The sequence below is a fragment of the Glarea lozoyensis genome (assembly GCF_000409485.1).
Source record: "Glarea lozoyensis ATCC 20868 chromosome Unknown GLAREA7, whole genome shotgun sequence".
In the NCBI taxonomy this organism is placed as follows: Eukaryota; Fungi; Ascomycota; class Leotiomycetes; order Helotiales; family Helotiaceae; genus Glarea; species Glarea lozoyensis.
The window spans coordinates 457,257-480,007 of NW_007361002.1; the positions used below are offsets into that span (position 1 = coordinate 457,257).

A 22,751-nucleotide genomic window follows, 5' to 3' on the forward strand; every position below is an offset into this window, starting at 1 on the left:
AATCGCAAAATATATATGTACGCCGCTAGATCATTGAGCAGTTGTCTTCAATAGAGACTTCATAAGATTCAAGGAGAAAAATGCACATGATTGAGCGCGGGAAATCTGGAAAACGGTTACTCACCTACTCCTTACCGTTTCCATCGTATCAAATCGCGTCAACTCACCTCAAAATTCTTTCTGCTTGTGCAATTCGGGAATTCGGCAAGTCGAGTCGGATAGATAATTATCCGCTCCGTCAAATTCCATCACGTGCTACTACCCGTCGGCGGGGCTTAATAGTCCCTCTTGCACTTGAGCCGGAGATGGTGGGGCAAACTAGCCCGTATCAAGGGCAGATTAAATCGCGCTGACTGACAAGCGCGCAATCAGCAAATCTCGATAAAAAAATAATCAGCGCTGTCCACTCCTTCTCCCTCCCCTCCATCCCACGAATCCGTCCTCTTTCTCTCTACCCCAATCTCCTGCCACTCGCGGCTGAGATATATCGTCTCTGATCTTTCATTTCTGAATAGGTATCTGCTCGGTCAGATCTATTTTCAATTTCAACAATCTCCACTCTCCAAAAGTTCTCAGAACGTTGCGATTAACCCCTCGGCGGCCACATTTCCCTCCAAAGAACACCGTTCCCGTAACGAAAAAAAAATCTCAGCACGGCTAGAAAACACAAATCACTCTCGAACTCGATAAAACGAAGTACACAGCATTAGCGACACACCCCATCTCTTCTTCATAGGGTGTTCGACCCTCAAGAATGCCACACCCAGTTTCACCTCCCACAATGCCTACCATGATTGCTAAAGGCGAAGGCCCTGTGCCAACCCAACAAGAGGTGTCCGCTATTCTCGACGCTATCTTTACGGCACCCTCCTCCGATGCCTCCATCGCTTCCGCATACACTCTTTGCGATCTCCTACTGAATTCCGTCGGCTTTCGGGGATTGTCAGAATATGGCATCTTGACAGAGATCAAGAAGGCCGCAGCCGATAAGAAGAGCGGCTTGAAAAGGGAGAGCGCTCAAAACTTGCTTGGAGCACTTTTCGAGCGTTTTCCTCCTCAACAAAAAATCAGCGAAGTTGTCCTCCTCTTGCAAGATGGGGGCATGGTTGCTTGCGCTCTCGACGCACTCGCGGATAAAGGCGCAGTCGTTCGAGATGCAGCCCAGTACGGGCTCGACGAGCTTTTCAAAGGACTGAGCTCCGAAGCACTCGTCGTCGGTCTCCTTCCTGTGCTCACCACTTACCTTGCAAAGCGCTCCGGAAAATGGCAAGGCACAGTCGGTGGACTCAAGATGTTGCAGAAAATGGCAGATCAGGCGAAGATGGAAATCGATGATACCAAAGAAGTCGCCAACAACAAGGATCTTCTCCGCGAGGCAATGGGCATCAAGTTGGCTGGCCTCATCCCAGTTGTCGAAGCCGGGATGCACGATTTGAAGTCTGATGTCGAAAAGCAAGCCGTTATCACGATGAACTCGATGACAGCCCTTCTTTCAAACGATGATGTCGCACCGCGAATTCCGCTCCTCATCAAGACGATGCAAAATCCATCTACCGATACTCTACAAAAGGCAATCCACGCACTTTCTCAAACTACTTTCGTGTCAATTGTCACCTCGCCTGTACTTGCCCTCCTCACTCCTCTCCTTGAGCGATCACTCAATACCCCTACCACAGCCCAGGAGGTTCTCCGTCAAACGGTTGTTGTAGTTGAGAACTTGACAAAACTGGTGCACGATCCTATTGAGGCTCGTACCTTCTTGCCAAAGTTGAAGCCTGGTGTCAAGGGTGTTCAGGATCGTGCTTCTTTGCCCGAAGTTAGAAACTTAGCCAAACGTGCGCTAGATGTCATTCACAAGGCTATGGGCGAAGATGATGGAGTTCTCGCAGATGGCGCAATTGCAAGAACCTCCGCAGATGACGTTGCAAAGATCTTAGACGCTCAAATCAAAAAAGCTGGAGGACTCAGTGAGGATGCGGATGTGTTTAAGCTTGCCAAACCTTATATCTGCAGCATGGTCGCTGAGGACGTCAACCACCGTCAAATTCAACGAATCTCCACCGTCGTCACCCCGTATCTAAAGCATATCATGAAGGAATTCAACGGAGCAGAAGCTGCTGGCGATGGGCTTCAGCAGTTTTATGTTGATGAAGATCACCGTAAATACGGCCAGCCTGTTAAGGAGGATGATGGAGAAATTGAGATTGTCAACGCCGACTTCTCTCTTGGTTACGGAGGAATGCTTTTACTTTCCCACACCAATCTTCGTCTTCTCAAGGGGCACAGATATGGTCTTTGTGGCAGAAACGGTGCTGGAAAATCCACCCTTATGCGCTCTATCGCCAAAGGCCAATTACAGGGTTTCCCAAGCCAAGACGTACTTAGAACCTGTTTCGTTGAACATAACCAAGGAGAAGCTGCCGATATCAGTATTTTGGAATTTGTTTCTAGGGATCCCGAGATTGGAGATCAAGGCCAAAAAAGAATCATTGAGGTTCTGTCCGAGGTCGGGTTTACTTCAGGTCCTGGAGGTCGTCAATCTGAGAAAGTCGGTTCTCTCTCCGGTGGGTGGAAAATGAAGTTGGCTTTGGCTCGTGCAATGTTGATGAAGGCTGATGTTCTTCTTCTTGATGAACCTACCAATCATTTGGATGTTGCCAACATTGCCTGGTTGGAGCATTATCTCAAGACACACACCGATATTACCAGTTTGATCGTTTCTCACGACTCAAGTTTCTTGGATAATGTTTGCACTGATATCTACCACTATGAGCCTGGAAAGAAGCTTGCCTGTTACAAAGGAAACTTGGCCGAGTTCGTTAAGCAAAAGCCGGAGGCTAAGAGTTACTACACACTTTCTGATTCGCAGGTTCAGTTCAAATTTCCTCCCCCAGGAATCTTGACTGGTGTCAAGTCGCAGACTCGTGCTATCTTGAGAATGAACGACTGCTCTTACACATACCCTGGATCAAACAAGCCTTCTCTACATAATGTCACCTGCCAATTGACCCTGTCTTCTCGAACTGCCATTATTGGTGGCAACGGAGCCGGGAAATCGACCCTTATAAAGCTTCTGACTGGTGAAACCATTCCTACAAGCGGTACCGTTGAGAAGCATCCCAACCTTCGTATTGGATACATCAAGCAGCATGCCCTTGAGCACGTTGAGATGCATCTCGAGAAAACACCAAATCAGTATCTTCAGTGGCGTTACGCGAACGGTGACGATAGAGAAGTTTATATGAAGCAAACCCGTATTCTTTCAAAAGAGGATCAGGAACAGATGGATAAAATGATCAACATCGGAGACGGAACTGGCGAAAAACGGATTGAAGCCATTATGGGTCGCCAGAAATGGAAGAAGACCTTCCAATATGAGGTCAAGTGGGTTGGTATGCTACCCAAGTACAACACACAAATCTCTCGCGAGAGCTTGATCAAGTGGGGATTCAACAAGCTGGTCCAGGAGTTTGATGATCACGAGGCTTCTCGTGAAGGGTTGGGTTTCCGTGAGCTTTCTCCTAAGGTTATCTCGAAGCATTTCGAGGATCTAGGACTTGACCCTGAAATTGCAGACCACAACGAGATCTCAGGCCTTTCTGGAGGACAAAAGGTAAAGGTTGTGTTAGCTGGTGCTATGTGGAACAATCCTCATCTCCTCGTTCTTGACGAACCTACCAATTTCTTGGATCGTGATTCTCTAGGTGGTCTCGCGGTTGCTATTCGTGATTACAAGGGAGGAGTTGTCATGATTTCTCACAACGAAGAGTTCGTCGGCGCTCTCTGCCCTGAACAATGGCACGTCGCCGATGGTCGTGTCACCCACAAGGGTCATCTTGCGGTATCTGCTGATCGCTTCGAAGACAGCAAGCCCAACAGTGGCTTCAACAGCAGCGTTCAAAGTAGAACTGGTAGCAAGGCCACTAGTCGAGCTAGCAGTGTTCAAAGCAGTGCAGTCAACAGCGCCGTTAACAGTGGTGCTGAAGATAATCAAGATATGTCTTTCAGAGCACGAAAGAAGAAGAAGAAGACGAAGAAGGAGTTGAAAGATCAGGAGGTTAGAAGACGATTGAGACACATTGAGTGGTATGTTATCTTTCTCGTTCAATCTTACCAAATACTAACATGGTTACAGGCTCAACTCTCCAAAGGGCACTCCAAAATACCCCGATACTGATGATGATGCGTAAAAGTTTACCCGATACCCTTTCCATCTTTCTATAGTAGAAGAACGACGGAATGTAATCATGTGCAAAAGAATAGAGAAGGAAACATGCATTTGGATTATGCATTATAGAACTGATTTCTTTTCGTTTGCTTTTTTGGCACTGGTATTTTGTTTTGTTATTGTTGGCGGAGGGAATTGCAATGCATTGGCGTTTAGACATAGACTGGATTACGTGGGTTTCCTAATTTTGTCGAGTGCTTTTTAGTAGATGGAGGTAGAAGTTTATTTGTTGATAGAGTGATGTTGGGTTAGGAGGATCATAATTCCGATCATTCTTCGACAGCTTTCTTGGTTTTCAATGTGCTAATCCGTGAGATCAAGGTGTCGAGCAACATACCTGCGATCTTCCATGACTTCAATGGACTGTACTGCCCTGTGACACCTGACAGAGCCGATCTATTTATCCATAATCAACCGAACATCAAGATGCAGCTCTAGGCCGCCATATTTGATGGTTGCACAACCTAGGACTCCTTAACATGGCAGGAATCGAAACACCAACATACTTAGGCACGATGTCCAATGCTCAGCTGGTGGTACTGGTATACATTTCGAGGGTCGGCATTGGTTATCAAACTGCTGAGGTTGTCTCGATTGATTGTCTTGAGATGCTTTTTCGGAAGTAAGTTGATGTATGTCTAGAGAATATATCTTAAATAATTCGTAACTTTGCTAGTTGCGCGATGTCCCTAATTTGTTCCAGATACTGCGTCTGTGGCTGCTCTGCGCTTCTGTAGTGGCTGTGAGGTGTTTACAGTGTTTGAAACCATTGACCAACGCCAAGACTGTTGACCATCGTCGCTTTTAGCGCCGAGGGCGCGGTACGTACTGAGAGAGGGGCTAAACGGTAGGGATGCCGTTCTATAATTATATAGCAACGTAAAAGTCGGGGTTCGATGCATAAATTTGTCGATAATATGGCATAAATATAGGTGGTCTCAAAACTTAGCCTGCCTATGTGGGGTGGGTGACTATAATCCCAGCGATTCTATTGGTTTAAAGATTTCAGTCTTCGGTAGGTTATTTTGTTAACTATATAGCAAACTTTACCTTATGTTATACTTTATTGTAAACAGGAGGAGATTATATGAACATGGCCGTCTACTTCTAGTAAACGGCCGACCGTTTTATAAGTAACCGCCAATCTTGATCTTGGCGTCCGTTTAGAGAATCGTGAAACGGCGGCCGGTTAACGGGCGGCTAACTGCTGCCAGCACTGGGCGTCTATATGGGTGCCATAAGTATATCTGCACTTCCTGGAGCTGTGGCGGTCGCTCGTCTACCATGCTCTTCGTGCGGGTTTGTCGTTGTCCACTTTCAAGATGTCGTCGGCTACACGACCAGCGGAAACGAGAGATGGGACGGTCACTTCGTGGATTGCGATGACAACGACCTTCTCCTCTCCGCCAGAGTGCGGGACAAATTTTATTTCTGACATAGGTGGTGGTGCCATCTCCTCGTTCATGGGTTATTTGCCTCTTGGCATGGACGTCAAAGGGACCAGGCGAGTTTTACTGCCTTTGCCTAATGAATCGCAGGATTGAGCAGAGTCACTTGCTGACCTCTTACTTATTAGAGATCGGAATATATCATGCCTTCCAGATCCTGTCACTTCGTGGATGGAACAGCAAATAAACAATCCCCAGACGCAATTATCCTTGGGACCTATGGAGTGCCCGGATCGATATACAATAGCCACATCTAGCGTCATAAACACCGATACTACATTCTACCAATGCTGCCCTTCGTACGTATTAGTGTGTCAACTTCAAAAGAGTCACCACTAAGGTCGCTTTGTTTAGGAGCTTCGGTCTTTCGCCTATCTCACAAACTCGTTTTGGCAATCCTCGCGTCTCAATATCTCTCCAGCCAGATTGTTCCTCGTTACTTACTCCACTCCAAGTATTCTCATACTCGGAATTTCTGAGAGATGGGGGGACAGTTACAACTCGAGTGATTACCACCACTGCTACAAACGGAGGAGCGTTAGTAGCGTATCCTATCAAAGGTTACAAATTTGCATCCCTAGCCGCTACGACAATCGGTTCGACCTCATCAAATAACGGAGCTCCGACTCTGGCCTCTTTCTCTTCTGTAGCCATTGCTACACAGTCAAGTCCAGCCGGAACCCAAAACGCGAAACCTCTTTCCACTGCAGCCGCGATCGGTATAGGCTGCGTTGCGGTGACTGCAGTTGTCTTACTCATATCGATCATCGCTTTTTGCCTTCTGAAACGAAGGAAAAGAAAAGCAAGCGTGATTTCCGCCGAGAAAGTTGCAGAGCCAATTGAGGGACTGAACGGGGATATCAATTTAGAACAAGCGTGTGGGCCCAATGCACATGAACTCGGTCAAAGCAAACAGCTATCGGAGATGCACTCTGAACGCGAAATAAGGGAATTATCAAGTCAAACTCCGCCGTTGGAACTGGAAAGTGGAGGTATGTCGAATCGAAACGTTATATGTGAGCTGGACAGCGGGTATGGAGTAAGATAGGAAAGTGTCTTCACGACAGAGTTGTTGTGTATATGTATGTATATGTACATAAAGTCATGATGTAATGTTAATCGAATCAAAAATTGGCTTCGGCTTAGCCGTCGTCTTGGTTGGCTAGAATTCTGTTCTCTTCATTCTCAGGCTAGTCGTTTAGATATTATGTTGAGGTAGGTTTACCGTTTATGTTTCTTCAATTTCATACGCATGTACGGTAGAATACATCAGAAAGCCTCTAGGTGTACACAAAAAACGTCGTTTCTGGCGTCGCTGAGCATATCCTGTGCAAGATAATGCTAGGGCGATAAGACACATTGTCGCTACCAGCAGGTGGTGTATTTTACTGCAGCTTCTCCGCATCGTGGAAAGTGAAACACCAACATACTAAGCCACTACTTACCACTTTAACCGGTAGTACCAGTTTTGGTTTTGTCGCCAATCTGCAGCAGTGATAGTGACTATCAAACATGTATGCTTGTTTAATCTCCTGTTTCGGTGTACTTTTGGGAGTCTAATAAGGTAAAGTCCTATGTCCACGAGGGTGTTGTAAATACTGACGGGACACCCTCGGAATCAACTAAAGTTGATCATGATTGGAAGCCGGCATTCTAGTGTTCGTCCTCAATGATAACATGTTACCTCAGTGAAAGAAGTAATACAGTGTAATTACACAAAAGGAATGAGCAGGTAGAGCTTTTAGAGTAAGTGTTATCATGACCCTGTTGTAAGTAGGTGTTTTGTCAGATTTGCGACACGATGGTGTCCCATTCCAAGTCCTGGAATGGGAAATAGGGGATCGAGGCATGGTATGGAAACAGGGAAGTTGGCAAAAGGATAAATCAATTCAGATAACTTTAATGATCCTGGACTCTCTTTAGGGTGTCGTGCATCAGGGGCTAGGTTACACTGCCGGTACAGTATCCTGCAGATGTTGGAACATAATATCTCAGGTTCCCCCTTAAGAACAGTCTGAGAAATCTTCACTTTAGCAGGCTGTTCTGGAATAATCCACCCGTTTGTTGGGACGTGTTTTCCTGCGAGATTCTGTTTCTCTATCCTCTACGAAATGTCTAATACCACACGACCAGCTGAGGAGGGTAATGGGACCGTCACCGAATGGCTCCCGCTAACTTCAGCGTATTCCGCACCTCCTGAATGCGCACCCCAGTTCACATCTCTTTCCAATTCTATTAGCGCAGCTCCAGATTTCTTCCCCTGGGTGGGTTCAGCGTTCGAATTGTCTCTTACAGAGTACGAGTAAGTCTACCAACCATTTTAACAGCTTTGAAACGTCTTTGGATGCTCGATTGCGCTTTGAGTTTGTCAGCAGTTAATTTGAAAGTTATGCTAAAAAAAAAATTCTCAGTGGCCGGCAGATCAAATGTCTTCCCGATGCAGCGACTCAATGGCGGTATCAAATGGGCGCTGGTGTGGGTCATTCATCGAGGCTATCACTGGGTCCCATGGAATGCCCAATTTTATACACCACAGCTGCTTCTATATCATTAAATAGCGAGACTACGTTTTACCAATGCTGTCCATCGTAAGAGCTATATTTTGCAGACATTATGTACGAGGGCAATGCTAAAACCTTCTCAGGAGTTATTCAATTATGAAAATGAACCAAATTGAAGACGTTGGCGACGATGTATGGTCTACCAACTCAAATCGAGCTTGCACTTCTCTGCTTTCTTCAGCACAAGTTGTCTCTTACTTGGAGATGAGGCCTCGGCTATCTTCACAACAAATGGTTACTACGACTGTTGGGTCAGGCGCACGAGTAGTCGCGAGTCCACTCAATGGTTATAAGTTTGCAACTCGCGGCGAAGATCCGTCGTTAATGGCGACTGTCACCATGATGGTCACTCCTACGAGCGCAATTCAACCTGGGACCACTGCAACCTCCAACCAGCCTCCTGTCACTGGTGTAGCTAACGAGGCGTCTTCTACGAGATTGCCAACGACATCAACTCGGGGAGTCTCACTTATTACTCTGGTAATTATTGTTTTTGCAATTGTAGGCCTCTTTGCAATATTTGGTGTTGTTGCTTTTTGCTTTTTGAGGCGCAGAAAGCGAAAACGTGCCGATATTGCAGCTAGGATCAACAACTTCGAGATGATAGAGAACCAATACGGACCGGTCGAGATTGATGACACGTGGACCCCCAAGCTTCCTGGTAGATTTAAAGAGAAACTTTTGGCAGGAAATATGTCAGCAGAAGACGAAGTAAGGGATTGTCTGGTCAGACCCAGCCGCTAGAATTAGAGGATGGGGAGATAGCAGAGTCTGTTAGGATATCTGAGCTGGCGGGTGAAAGTTTGAGAGGGAAGTCATCCGAGTCAATGGAATCTAATTATTTGCAAGTGAAAGTGTTTCCTGATCAAATGTTTAGATAGACAACTTAGGGATCGCCTTGAATACTACTCTATGAAATCCACTCCAAAACATCGTGAAAGATGAAACACAAAACCCCAATTGAGCGTAGTGGGATATATAAGTATCAATGGATATTATCAGACAAATTCGCGTGCCTGAATGCAGGTCTCGACCTAATTTTTCGGAGATGGAACAGAAACGTTAGATTATGTACGGTTGCTCCACCAAACTAGATATTTGCCAAGAGTTTCATGAATGTGCAGGATTCCTGTTACACTACTTCATGTCTATTTTGGATGTTTGGAGTGTCACGAGAACTGGAAGGATCTTGATCTGGAGATCACATTAATAAGTTTTCATCAATCCTGTTACCTACGACAGTTTCTTACCAGCTTTTGACTGTCCGCATTTCTTTCAAAATGTTTGGGCCTACTCAAACCGTAGAATTGAACAACAAAATGGTAACCTCGTGGCTTCCATTAACAACAATACACACGGTGCCTACTGAATGCTTGACGGCTTTCATGTCTCGGTACGATTTTACCGAACCGACTTCTGAGCCCCAGCCTTTTACAGCATCGATTTTTGCTCTAGGATTGCAGTATGTATTACCCTTCGACTTAAGATCAAAAGCAGAAGTCACTGGTACAGGGACTTGCTATCTATTGTATCAAACATATCTAGAGACACAAGCTGAATACGCATTGTCCCTTAGGCCTGATAATCTTTCTTGTATTGCACCAGAAGTTAGGACATGGCAGGGGCAAGTTGGGGCAGATTTCCGTTCGACACGCATTTCGCTGGGCCCTATGGAGTGCCCATTCTTATACACGACCGCTGCTTCTGTCGCAGTAAATCCTCAAACAACGTATTATCAATGCTGTCCATCGTAATGTCTTCCAGTCAAGTATAGTAAAACAATTACTAACAATGGCTCAAGAGGTTATTCACTTAAGCGATTCACTCAGATTGAGGAGTCTTTAAATGATGTCAATCCTACCATCGCCAATCGAGAATGCACATCGCCATTTCCGCCAGGCCATGTTGTGTCCTTTATAGAAAGGGACAACTTTGGTTTTCCTGACCAAAATTTGACAACTACTGTTGGTTTAAATGGTTTAGACGCAAGCGCTGTGGCTTCTCCGATAAATGGGTATAAGTTTGGGGCTCCCAGCGTATCGGTGACCAACACTTCAACTCCATCGACATTGACAACCAATGCAATGTCGGTCCCTAGAACTATATCAACGGTGATCGCTTCCAGCAATATTCAGACCATTTCTACAAGAAGCCCGAATTCTCAGCCAACCGAGTTTCCGGAAAACCGGCCCAAGACACCAGTCCCTAAATTGTCCACAGGAGCAGGAGTAGGCATCGGGAGCAGTGCTGTGATCGGTCTTCTAGCTTTCATAGCACTCATCGGAGTTTGCTTCCAAAAACAAAGACGAAAACAAATGCAGTATACAAACGAGAAAGAATGTCTAGAAAAGCAAAGTGGCGGAGCAGCTATTCATCAGCTGAGTTCTAATAAGGAAGAATCATCTGAAATGCCGGCTCATGTTGAAGCAAAAGAGTTATCTAGCCAAACATCACCGCTGGAACTAGATAGTGGAGGAACGCTAGATCCTAGTGAAATATGTGAGATGGCTAGTGGCAATAATTAACTAGTGAAGTAATTTGAGAAGAAGTTTTAGATATTCGTAGATAAAACTATTTCTTAATCGAATATTGGGACGTAAAAAGCTTAAACCTCACATTGTTCACTCAGGTATAAATTTCACCATTAGACATTATGAAAGCGAAACACTATACCGAAACACTATACCGAAACAGAAGTACCGGTGTTTATTCAAAGTGTCAATAGGGATGATCAAACATGAGATTTGTTTTGTTACATTTCCGGCACGGCTTTCTGGTTTGAAGCAAGGACCCCAGATTCTCAAATGAATTGTGATGGGTATGGTAAAGATGGGCGACAAACCAACTCTGCCAAGGGTACAGCAGGGCACCACCTCGAACACAGTCTCAATGTTGGAACTACCATGGGACTTCCAAACTCTTGTGCAACAAGATAATGGCTGCTATAGGTGAGCATGGTCCAGTTTTCTCCGTCTTTTGATGTTGTACGATCTATTCTACCGAAAAACCTTGTCGCCACTCTTTTCGACATTAGCAAAAGTCACACTATCGCCAGGTAAGCGTAATATGATCACAAGATACTCGCTTCAGTCAACATCATGATACTAATCGCCTAGAGATCGTACTGAATACATTATATGCAATCTAGCATCTTCAGAGACCACTCAGCTTCTTTCTGGCCTGATTTTGAGATACAACTTGACAAAAACAGGTCAGTGCATGCAATTACTTTCATCTCTAATAAAGGAATTGCGGATTCCTTCGAGAAGTCACCAGATAGCGTTTCGTTAGTAAATGCCAATGCTAACACGAATTCCTAGATAGCGAACAGATTTTTTCGTCTCCTTCGGCTGCAACCAGCTCCTAGTAATATCACGAATCGACTGCCAGAGCAACAATTGATTTGCAAAAGTCCCACGAATGATATAAAGGGGAAATCAATCCATCAAGGCAAAGACCGAACTCGTCGCATGATCGATCAATCGTCATGATTATGCACCTCGCAGCATAAAATCGACCGACACTTCAACTTCGCCAATCATGGCGACTCAAGAAATCTACGCGACTACCATCATATTTACAGCCACTCCATTGAGCGTCACTCAGACAAGTACGTCTAGTAGACCTACCTTCACAGGCTTTCCTGGCCCAATTCCAACCGGTTTCCCATCAAGCAGATGTGGCCGAAGCAGAAATCAAACGGGCTTGCCTATTCCACGATTCGCTGAGTTGATGGTGGGAATATTAATAGGCATCTCTGCAACGTTGCTACTTCTCGGCGTCATAGTGCTGATCCGCTGTCTCAAAGCTCGACGTCAGAAGCAAAAGCGAAGCCGGATGACAACTGAGAAGGAATGTCTAGAAGAACAAGATGAAGAAATAGGGGCCAAGCAGGTTATTTTGGATGACGAAGAGATATGCGGGATGAGAACAGAATCGACAGATGCTGAAGCAAGAGAGTTATCGGGCGACAGGTCGCCGCTGGAATTAAATGGTGAAGGAATACCAGAGGAGAATGACATTTCTGAGATGGCTGGTGGTAGTATAAAACTGGAGATTAATTCAGGTAGAAAGGCTCTGGAGGTTTTGAAACAGGATTAATTAATTTGGCATGATTTCAATTTCATACTCTACAAAAACGTCTAACGTGGAAAGCTTGAGTCCGGCATTGTGAGAAATCATGTTTATGTAGTGCATTCTCACATGTTCAAAAACATCAGTTTGAAAGAAAGAAGTAGTCATAATTCCGTCTAAAATAACCTGTCTAAAACAAGAACGAAAGAAAATTGAATGAAAGTAATGCCCGCTAAATCGCTACATGAAACGCTACTAAAGTAATCTGAAAGAAAGTAATACTCGGTAAATCTCCCCAAAAAACCGCCACCAGAAATAAGAGTATGTAAAGACTGAATAGAAATAGAACATCAATGAAAAAGTAAAATGCAAAAGTTGGGTATATGTAAATGTCGAGAAGTGATTGGAAATCGCTTAGACGGTTGTTGTAATTTGAAAATTGGTGCAAGAAAGGTATCCTCTTCAACAACTCGTTGTAATTAGATTACTTATGGTTCTTGAATCTTGTTTTAGTCCTTTCTGCAGAAGCAGACTTTGATCGGGTTGGATTTAGTAGTAAGATCCGCCACGGATGAGCTTCAAGCTGCCGCACTTTCCGGCAGATGCATCGCAGCCTTCTCCACAGTGATCAGGAGTGGTACCGCAGAAACCGTACTTGCTGCAGCATGTGTTCTCAGGACACTTGGCCCCGCCGCCGCATCCACCAGTGACTGGTGCCTGGCTGGGCGTGTCGTTGTTGACTGGTGGTGGAGTCTTGCTGTCTGCTGGTGCATTAGGGGTGGTTGGTGATTGAGTGTTTCCGCCGGATGGTGCTGAGCCAGATCCTCCGCACGCACTGCCGGTATAACCACCCTCGTCTCCAGCGCCGGTAACATCTGGGCCCGGGTTAGGAAACTTGACGTTCTTGCCTTCAACGGTTTTGCAGTCCGTGCCGAGATTGGCGACGAAGATGTCTGGTCGTGAGTCGAAAGCGACGGCAGGAGCAGCACCGGAGCCTGCTTCAATGGTGACGGAAGCGCAATTCATGTACATCTCTCGGTTTCCTGACTTATTGAACCAAGTCCAGGCTAGGATGGCACTGCCAGCCTTAGCATCCGAAGGAACGGTGAAGTCGAATTTGCCTCCTGAAGCAAGAGGACAATTGCCTTCCCATGAGTGGATAACTTTGAACGTCTTTCCTTGGTCGTAGGAGAGAGATGCTTGACAACTCCCTCCGTTATGAGCGGCTGCACCCATAATGGTGAGACTGGCTTGAGCACCAGCCTTGTAGCTTCCCGTAGGTGCACCGGCACCAGTGAGATCTGAGATATCAGACTGGTATCCTTTGCAAAGACCTTTACCTTCACCGAGTGGCGCGGTCATAGAATAGTCGACCTTATCTCCAAGCTTCTTGTTGAGCTTGCTTCGGAACGGCATTGGATCGGACATCTCCATGTGAGCGAATGCAGTGGACCCGAGGGCCAAAGCGGCGAGGAATGATGTGAAATGCATGTCGATGTTATGATTGATCGAGTGATGTTGTAAGTTTGAATAGTTCGATTATCTTTGAAGATAGTGATAGTTCTGTATGAATAAAAACTCTCCAGGAGGTATCGCCGTTTAAATAAGATGAGATGAACTCTTGCAGAACAGTCTTTGAAAACAATCTCGTTGTTGACTTAAATGTTCAATCGTGAACAAAGATGGAATGAGTAAAGAATCAAGGTTGTACAAGATGAGAAGGTGGTTTGTTTCCAGAACAAAGATGCTTGAACGAATGTCTTTGTGCTTAATTTATCGACAGAAAGGATTATATGCAAAGGTTTGTTTGATAATTATAGCGATGAAGAAAGGACTAGCCTAAGATGAAAGAAGAGAAAGATGCTGAAGAACGATGATCTGAAAATAACTTCTTTGTGGCTAAAGATGGAGAGTTTATACCAGATGAAAGAACCGTGTTTGACGGCACTCTGGGAGTGTGTTACAATGAGATCATACCTACTAACTGGTAGGAGTTCAAGGAAGCCTAGGAGCTTTCAAGAATTGCGCAAATCCAGAAAATGACCAAAACATGTTTCGCTGGATCGATATACTTTCTAGTCCTCGCCGAAGGATAGGAAGAAAGTCAGTTGAACATGTTCGCCGACTGCGCAACTCTCAGCCAATGAGCCTCTCCTGAAACAATGCGCTTGAGGCAACCTCCAGCAGGTCGCATGTCGCGATGATTGGCTATCGGGCCGTGCTGGATACGGAGCGAGAGGGTGTCGACGATAATCCCCATTCCATCGTGCTGCCGAGAAGATACTCAAGTGATTTGGCTGTCCTTCGTTATTATCGTGATATATTGGTTGGTTGTGGTGTTTTCTGGGAAAGGAAGAAGGATGCGCTGTTGTAGATTTTGGGGGCTGTGTTAGTTCGCGTCGCTTAAAGGTCCTTATAGTTGGGCTTTCTAACCCGCTTAAGTCAATCCACTAGAATCGATTCGCACCTCATACGAGCTATTCATTATCTAGGGTGCCACTAGACCAATTGAAATGAGAATTGCGAGTTTTATACAACAGGAATGATGAAGGACACGGTGACTCCATGGTTGACCCTAACACAGCAATCTTTATCGTGGGTCACCTGGCAATGACCTGCTTTTTTCATATGCTACCAGCTCTAAATGGGATTCTAACTTGCAAAAAGGAGTTACACAAGCTCGTATATTTCATGGGCTGACCTTTCGGTCTCGCTGTAGATTTCACGATTCTTGAGTGCCAACTGGAGGACCGAACACCGCTCTAAATGTGGAAGTAGGACTGATGTTTTCCACAGGTTTACTTCAAATAGAAGATAGCCGCGCAATTCTTGCATATTTCATGTTGAATTATTGTGCTTACACTAGAAGCTTGTTCTACACGGGTGACTGTGTGCACGTCAGTAGTCATCTCTTAGCAAGCAAGTAAAGATACTTACTATATGAACCAGTCATCATGATCCCCCAGATTTGGAATTTTGGGGTGAAAGCTGACAATCAGCAGATCTCAGCCCTATAATCCTGTCATCATGTTGGGACATCGTCAGATACACGAGTATCGTCTTACGGACCCGCCGCTTCCTCTTACTACTCGGTGTGTAATCATTTATTTAGCGAGGTTTCTTCGACAAACTTGACTACCCTATTGAAATGAAAACAAATTCTTCAATTTTTGCAGGTCATTTTCAGTTCGTGAGTTTGACGCAGAAATTCCAAGTTGATGGATTTCGACAAGAACGCATCACTTCCAAGTGCTACAAACTCAACCAGAACTTCGAAAGCGCACTACTCATGAGACTCAATCTTGACACTTCTAGAATAGTACAAGTCACATTGCTCTTCCTCATTAACTCCAGAGTGAGGCTTTCAGTTGGTCCTGACGAAGTTGAAGCTCCTGGTATCTGCACAACAATAAGCGAAATTGGAAATACGCAGCATGAACCTCCAGCGGGATTGTTGGCGGCGTAGACGACAGACGACATGAATTCAAATCAAGTGGTGTTGTTCCGCCAGGAAGATACGATACGAGGTGAAATTGTTCCCTCGTATAAATCCCTGCGACACCACTTGTATGTTGCAAGACTCACGGGACAGCCTCAGTTACAACAATGTTAAAGAACTTTCCAACACTGCTCTATCAGTATACGTAAAGAGCCTTATCAAATACACAGTATCTAAAAACAGCTTATTTCACAGCAATGAGGCGTCCAGTCAGGTATGCAACACAAGTGTTTGACTTTTCGCTGCTACATTACAACTAGCTAACTTTTGTCAGCCCAGGAATGCGACACATCTACGCTTATGAACAACGAGTTTGAATATGTAATATAGCTTGGAGCAATTCAAACCAGAATTCTGTAAAATATAATAAGGATTCAGTCGCAGGCATCTTACCTGACTAGTCTAAATGAGGATTGACTAGATGAGCATGACTACCTTCAGAGTGTTGTTGGACCAGTAGCTTGTATTTTCTTACATGTCAGCTGTACGATCATCAATCACGTAATATGAATACGGGACTAAAGCGAGTGGTATCTCAAATTTTGTATATAAGTGGGAATTATCAACTACTTAAAGGGTGGCGAAGTGCCAACAACAAATGATTCAAACAAACAGGAACCTCCCCACGCCAGCCCACAATCCTCCATTCCTCAGCATTCTTCAATTGATGTCCTGGCTTTCAAATTCCATTCGTCTCCAAGAACTTCAAAATTAGATCTGCTAGCACATCCGTGTGACTTTCCACTGCAAAATGGCCCGCATCTAAAAGATGAAGTTCCACTTGATCTCCCAAATCTTTCTTGAAAGCCTCAGCTCCCGGTGATACAAAAATAATGTCATGTTTGCCCCAAGCAGCTAGAATAGGTACCTTGGACGACTTGAAGAACTCCTGGAACTTGGGATAAAGAGGTAAATTGGTTTGGTAGTCGTAAAAGATATCAAGTTGAATATCCTTGATCCCTGGTCGAAGCATGAGAGCGTCGTCGAGCGTATATGTTTCCGGTGAAATTGTGGTGAGATCAGGTGTTCCCAAAGTGTATTGCATCTTGTGGGTCTTGTATATCAACAGTGTATCTCGAATGATTGCGCGATGCTCTTCAAGACCACTGGCCCAGTAATTGCGAAGTGGGTTCCAGAAATCGCCGAGACCTTCCTCGTAGGCATTTCCGTTCTGGCTGATGATCGCCTGAATCGACTCTGGTCGTCGAAGAGCCATACGAAAGCCGGTTGGCGCACCGTAATCGAAGCCGTAAAGTGTGTATTTCTTGACGTTGAGCACGTCGAGTAGTGCTTCGATGCTCAAAGCAAAGTTTTCAAAGGTGTATTTGTATTTTCGACTTTCTGGAACTTCAGTAAAGCCGAAACCGGGAAGATCTGGTGCGATGATTCTGTATTTGTTGTTGGATCCAGCAGTTAGAGCTGGAATCAAGTTTCGATATTGATGAGATGAAGTTGGGAAGCCGTGGATGAGAAGGATAACGGGTGTTGATGGATCGTTCGGACCCGCTTCACGGTAAAAAATGTTAATGCCATCAGCTTCCACGGTGTTGTTGGTGTATGGTGCCATTTTCTGGTTTTGTCGACCTTGAATCTTTTCTTTCCGATGTTTCGATGCTTGTATTGAGTAAGGTTGAGAGTGGAGCTTGTGGATGAGGTTGGGATTGAAAACATCGTTACCTTACTGGTGATATATATACTTTTTCTGTCAGTTCTGAAAGAACACTATGATGTTATCGTATACGTCGAGGTTGACGATCGTAATCATCTTGCTTGCAGTCTTCGGTGACGATTGTGTGACCTGGAAGCTTCATGCGGATTAGTTGTCACTGCGTCAAACGCCAAAATCATCATTCAACTTTATCAGAAAGTATTATGATTGGATCAATATTTTGTTTCGTTCCAATTCCAAATTAAGAGGGATTGTATAAGCAAGAATGCTGGTGTTGCAACTTGTGAGGCTTTTCTTTGTAATATGTGTTGACTGGATCTGCGCTTCTCCTCGGAATCTGAATCTTGAATCCTGATTCGTATCCTCCAATGTATAGGAAAATCAAATCCCGAGAATGTTTCTTTGGAGTTTAGCCAGACGTAAGAATGTCTTGGGAGGATTAGTAAGTCAAGTTTGGGGTGCAATATAGCTTCGAGTCACAAATCTATTGGACCCAATGCCTCGTAGGGCTGTCTGACAGCAGGCGCCATGATGGTACGGCATCTATGAACGGGATCTCGACCTTGCGAAGATGCTTCGCGTTCGAGTTAATTTCCATTAAATCTGTCATCTCATCGATATCAAGACGAATCTGTTCAATTCGTGCTATAGAATGGTGCTCTTGGACCAAAGCATCTCCTTTAGAACTCCGGTGTATTGAGTTGATTGCGATGAACAGATGTTGACTTGGGGAGTGGGAGGACAAAATAGGTGTCAGTCACCTACCCGCTAGCCTTGGATTGAACAATAAGTCGACTTCGAATAGAGTTTAAAAAGTCTCATTTATTGAAAACAATTGACGGAATAGTAATAATGTTTCAAGTTAATCCACTAAATATACGATATTTCGTCAACTTAATCAAGAAAATATTGTGTTGCGATTATTTTGTCCTCCACGAGGGGAGGTGGGGTGTCCCCCGGAAGTAGTCCGTGCACAGGGCTGACCGATGTTTACTTTCCATCGCGTTTGGACAGTCGAAACCCCTCAAGCGACAACTTTCTCGATCCGCAACGCATAAGTGGTTCTTGGGTCTACGCTGTAGCAATTCAAATGTAAATCAATTGATTCCGTAGACTCTCACGATCACACTACTATCACGATGTCTTCTCGACTTCCATCCTCAAATGCCCCGCGTCTATCCACCGCTCCAAGCAGTATCAAACCACGACAACTCGTAATTATTCCTCTCAAGCCTCCCGCTACCAAAGCAGCATACTTGTAAGACTTGTGGCTAATGTCTTACTAGTCTCATCTTCACGCGCAACTTGCACAGCTCTCCGCCAATCTAGCAGACCTCGAGAATCTCCTTCGAATGACGAGTGTACAAGCAGAAGCTATGAGGGGATTGGGGGCTTTCCACGGTGGATTGTGAGTTCTAAAAATCTCCCATGCCATTGTTATACTTGTTGCTACTTTGAGGTGGAAGCTCGATCTCAGATCAGCTTCTACAATGCGACACGAGATATTTCATGGTCAATGTGCTGACAGTTTTGAATAGGTTTATGGCAGCGAGCAAAGTTTTGGGCGAAGAGACAATCGCAGGCTCGGCTGCACAAGGAAACCAAGAGCAGAGGAGAAGTGGTTCGAGCGAGGCCTGAGTCGCAACGGCGAGGCCATGATGTGAACGAGATCACGAGCTATGATGATGCAAACAAATAGAGGACATCAGACCCCTTGTGGTTTTGCGGATACTTGGAAGAAATCTGGGAACACGCCGAGTGAACGGGCGAAGGAACACATAAAGAGACCCCATTAAAGGACTATGGGCCGCCGGGAAGGCATTGAGTTACAACCAGAGCCAAGTCCATCTTTGGAGAATTTGAGAGAGTCGGCGCAAAGAACAAGCGACTTGGAAGTAGAATATAATCTTGCATCTTCAAGAGGCTGCGTTTCTGCAAACCCAATTCAACTACTGGTGTTATGACTCTCATTATATCTTATGATTGTCATTTAAGAATAGAACTAATACTATATCCATCCATCATTCAATCTTAAAAGACATCAGCGATATGTCAGGGTGACGACCATCAGCTTTTTGCGAACCTAGGCTATCATAGCCCCGAGAGAACGAAACAAGCCATTTCATCGTACCCGATCGTGAACTGTATATCACTTCTTACCACTCGTCCCAATTCTCCGATACTTCCTCTTATCCTTCCTGCTCATCTTAACCCTATCCCTCGTCCCCTTTCCACCCTCCCAGAATCCCCCTCCACTCTTCCCAACCAGCACACCATGACAAACCCCACAATCCTCCGGTCGATAGTTCCCCTCGCGACTACACCACCCACAAATCATACGATTCGCCCACTCATGCGGATGCTCCTCGCTCTCATCATGACACTTATCACACGCGTAAACCTTCTGACAACAACTAAACCTAAACCACCTAAAGCTCTTCGTATAGTGCCGACAGCGTCCACGTTTAGGGAGTTCGGTGCCGGGGACGAGACCGAGGACTTCTTTGCGTTTTCTTGGACCAGAGGGGGCGGGGAGGTTGCCGGTTTGCGTGATGCGGAGGAATTTTACGGAAGGGATTTTGAACGTGAATTTTTGGTGGCATTCCCGGCAGATGTTGGAGGTGGATTCGCCTTGGACAGATATTATGCCTGGTGAGGGGTATGTTGTTGAACATTGAGAGCATGTTGGGAGAAATGTGCTGGGTGGTCTTAGCGAGATTTTCTGAAAGATTCAGGGGCAATGACTTACCTTGGAAGCATATCCACCACACTGCAGCCCTCCAGGTCTAGGAAACCGGCTCGAACAGCATGAGCGTGAACCAAATCTCGCCGAAAGTTGATACTGAGAGCGCTTGCGCACTTGTTACAACTTTCAGATCTCGGTGAGCCATTCTTCAGGTTCTTGACCTCCATAACATCCTTGCATCGCTCACACTTGACGGTGATGTTGAGTGTCGCAATTTCAAGTAACTCAAGCCCGTAAAACTCGATGAACGGAAATGAGATTGCTGTTCCACGCTCAGGATTCTGTGCCGGCTGCTCTGGTAACTTTTCAGTGTCTTTCTTCTTGAGTTCAACGATATCTCCTTCATCTTCAGTGTCCAAGTCATCGCCTGAATCATATGAATAATCGTAACCATCAGAATCAGAACCCGACAGCTCTTCTCGAGTGACTATCGTCCATTCTGGGGGCCGAGCAATGTATTGAATGTGACTTCGTTCAGCATCTTGCACACCCTCAACGCCTTTGCCTTTGTCAGTCACTGGAGGTGTGTCCGAGGGAACCTGTGTGGTTTGGGCCACAATCGGAATTGGCTTTTGCTCTTCTTGAAAGTCCTTTGCAAATACATGCATATTCTGAGCCAGGAAATTGACATGACCCATCAAAGTAGCTTCTGCATGTTCAGTTGCTCTTGATTGGAATCCACGCTCAATAGCCCTCGACCCACCTTGGTCGACACCATCAAGCTGAATACGACAAGTCTGTAAAGGATAAAGCAGGGGAATAAACAACTGTACAGACTTGATAGCTCGAACTGCTATGGGAAGTTCTCCTCGTCGTCTTGGCTGGACAGGTAGTGTATAAGCGATTCCATCACCTGACTTTTTATAAAGGGGGAGACGACCCATTCTCGCTTCCAGCTGGCGAACTTCATTTTCTCGTCGCTTAGCAGCTTCAGCTTTCTGTTGAGCAGTGTACGACACAGTTGGCTTCGGGGTAACTGTCGTTGGCTTGCTGAGTGATGACTGCAGAGGCTGTACGTCTTCAGCCTTGTGGATTATCGTGGCTGGCTCCACTAAACGTGTGGGAACATTCGCGAGGTGCCTCGTGTCTTTATTGGGTACCAATTTAACTGTATCTGCCTTGGGTGCAGATAAAAATGTCTCGAGATTCCGGTCAAGTGCTTTCACCAACTCCAGTAGTGTTGCATCCGGTTTCTGTTTAACAAGGCCATCGAATCCTGATTCGATATTGAGCGCGAAACCTCTAGGGATGTCCGAATTGCCAACCTTTAACGAAGGGTCCGCCTTTGGATGTGCCACTGGTACAGAGAGACTGCAATCTAATGCTGACATCTCAAAGGGAAAGTCAGGGTCCGACGGGCGAAGGCTGAACTTGAGCACCACAGAGCCATCGTGTTGCCGAGATTCCTTTGGTTGGAATCGTCTTCGTATCTGCCCGACCTGGAATTCCCGGGGATCTTGAGTTTGTGCTTGAGTTACTGGCTTTGATACAACACGTGAAGCAATGGGCTGAGTTAATGCCTGCTTGCGGTCTTGGACGAGCTGAGTGTTGTCTGTTGGGGTACGTGGGGAATCCGAGGATTCCGGTACCTCTCCACGGTCCGAAACTCGTGTTCGAGGTATTGTAGACACATCATGCAGGAAGGAACAGTCGTTGCCCGCTCTGCAATTACCTACCAAAGAATGCTGTTAGCCATTGAAAACCTGGTGCTGGACTATCCTCGAGTCCTCTTGTGTTTCCCATCATCACGTGGTGTAACTCTGCTTCATATTTGGCGTGTAGCACAGCCTACGAATGACAAAAGCCATTCTCGGTCATGTTCCCAACAGTTCGATGTCAAACATGTACTATTCCCACGCTTTGGCTGAGCCAAATCACGAGATTGGCAAAGCATGCTGCACAACACGCCTGTCCGCATTCATACGATGCATAGCAAGGCGTTCTCCAACGAATAAAAATATTGTCAGAAAAATAAAAGTAAATACCTGTGCTGCTAAAATATCTACAAACCCTGTTTTTCAGCGGCTGCTCTCCATGGCGGCGCCCACCGCGTGAGGCGGCATCTCGTCCGATTACAACTTCTGCCAACGCATCAGTCATCCGTCCCCCATCACTCGGGCATGTTATCCACGAAGTATGCGTTGCAACCTTGTGGCATGCAGAAGAGAACGAGAATCAACATATCAAGAGGGTCTGATAGAGCGGTGAAGGGACAGCTGCTGACCTGTATGTGGGTTTTGTGTTGATTTTAAGCTGGACGCCATAATTATTGTGGGTGTGGTGATTGTCGTTGTGGGATCTGGTGGCTATCCAAGATTGAAGATAATGTGGTTCGGATAGGAAGGATAACAGAAGATGGTGGAAAGAGGCGTACAACGGATTCACAGTGATACAGTGGCCGAGCTAATCTGAAATGTATCGCTGTTGTTTGCTCTTGACGAAACGTTGCAAGAAGGATTTGTAATTGTAGAGAAGAAAAGACAAACGAGAGCGGAGTGCGCCGTTAGGAAATTGAAATACACTCTT

The 22,751-nt window shown here is 45.5% G+C and overlaps 8 protein-coding genes across 8 annotated transcripts; 5 read left to right on the forward strand and 3 right to left on the reverse strand.

Moving 5' to 3' along the window:
* Positions 1-781: 781 nt before the first annotated feature.
* Positions 782-4,190, forward strand: GLAREA_01338 (P-loop containing nucleoside triphosphate hydrolase; the record flags this gene model as incomplete). The annotated part of the gene is made up of 2 exons (XM_008088554.1): positions 782-4,086; positions 4,136-4,190. The coding sequence occupies 2 exons, from the start codon at positions 782-784 to the stop codon at positions 4,188-4,190; spliced, it is 3,360 nt and encodes a 1,119-aa protein (XP_008086745.1).
* A 1,657-nt stretch (positions 4,191-5,847) lies between these two features.
* GLAREA_01339 (uncharacterized protein) lies at positions 5,848-8,981 on the forward strand (the record flags this gene model as incomplete). The annotated part of the gene is made up of 5 exons (XM_008088555.1): positions 5,848-5,975; positions 6,031-6,668; positions 7,810-7,978; positions 8,088-8,264; positions 8,321-8,981. 5 exons carry the CDS (start codon positions 5,848-5,850, stop codon positions 8,979-8,981), a joined length of 1,773 nt encoding a protein of 590 aa, XP_008086746.1.
* A 536-nt stretch (positions 8,982-9,517) lies between these two features.
* GLAREA_01340 (uncharacterized protein) lies at positions 9,518-10,762 on the forward strand (the record flags this gene model as incomplete). The annotated part of the gene is made up of 2 exons (XM_008088556.1): positions 9,518-9,987; positions 10,039-10,762. The coding sequence occupies 2 exons, from the start codon at positions 9,518-9,520 to the stop codon at positions 10,760-10,762; spliced, it is 1,194 nt and encodes a 397-aa protein (XP_008086747.1).
* Positions 10,763-11,777: 1,015 nt separating this feature from the next.
* Positions 11,778-12,338, forward strand: GLAREA_01341 (uncharacterized protein; the record flags this gene model as incomplete). Its single annotated transcript, XM_008088557.1, has 1 exon — positions 11,778-12,338. The coding sequence occupies one exon, from the start codon at positions 11,778-11,780 to the stop codon at positions 12,336-12,338; it is 561 nt and encodes a 186-aa protein (XP_008086748.1).
* A 522-nt stretch (positions 12,339-12,860) lies between these two features.
* GLAREA_01342 (Plant lectins/antimicrobial peptide) lies at positions 12,861-13,802 on the reverse strand (the record flags this gene model as incomplete). Its single annotated transcript, XM_008088558.1, has 1 exon — positions 12,861-13,802. The coding sequence occupies one exon, from the start codon at positions 13,800-13,802 to the stop codon at positions 12,861-12,863; it is 942 nt and encodes a 313-aa protein (XP_008086749.1).
* Positions 13,803-16,489: 2,687 nt separating this feature from the next.
* GLAREA_01343 (alpha/beta-Hydrolase) lies at positions 16,490-17,377 on the reverse strand (the record flags this gene model as incomplete). Its single annotated transcript, XM_008088559.1, has 1 exon — positions 16,490-17,377. The coding sequence occupies one exon, from the start codon at positions 17,375-17,377 to the stop codon at positions 16,490-16,492; it is 888 nt and encodes a 295-aa protein (XP_008086750.1).
* A 1,241-nt stretch (positions 17,378-18,618) lies between these two features.
* GLAREA_01344 (uncharacterized protein) lies at positions 18,619-19,117 on the forward strand (the record flags this gene model as incomplete). The annotated part of the gene is made up of 3 exons (XM_008088560.1): positions 18,619-18,693; positions 18,766-18,887; positions 19,018-19,117. The coding sequence occupies 3 exons, from the start codon at positions 18,619-18,621 to the stop codon at positions 19,115-19,117; spliced, it is 297 nt and encodes a 98-aa protein (XP_008086751.1).
* A 511-nt stretch (positions 19,118-19,628) lies between these two features.
* GLAREA_01345 (uncharacterized protein) lies at positions 19,629-22,033 on the reverse strand (the record flags this gene model as incomplete). The annotated part of the gene is made up of 3 exons (XM_008088561.1): positions 19,629-20,178; positions 20,229-21,897; positions 22,018-22,033. 3 exons carry the CDS (start codon positions 22,031-22,033, stop codon positions 19,629-19,631), a joined length of 2,235 nt encoding a protein of 744 aa, XP_008086752.1.
* Between the last annotated feature and the right edge of the window lie 718 nt (positions 22,034-22,751).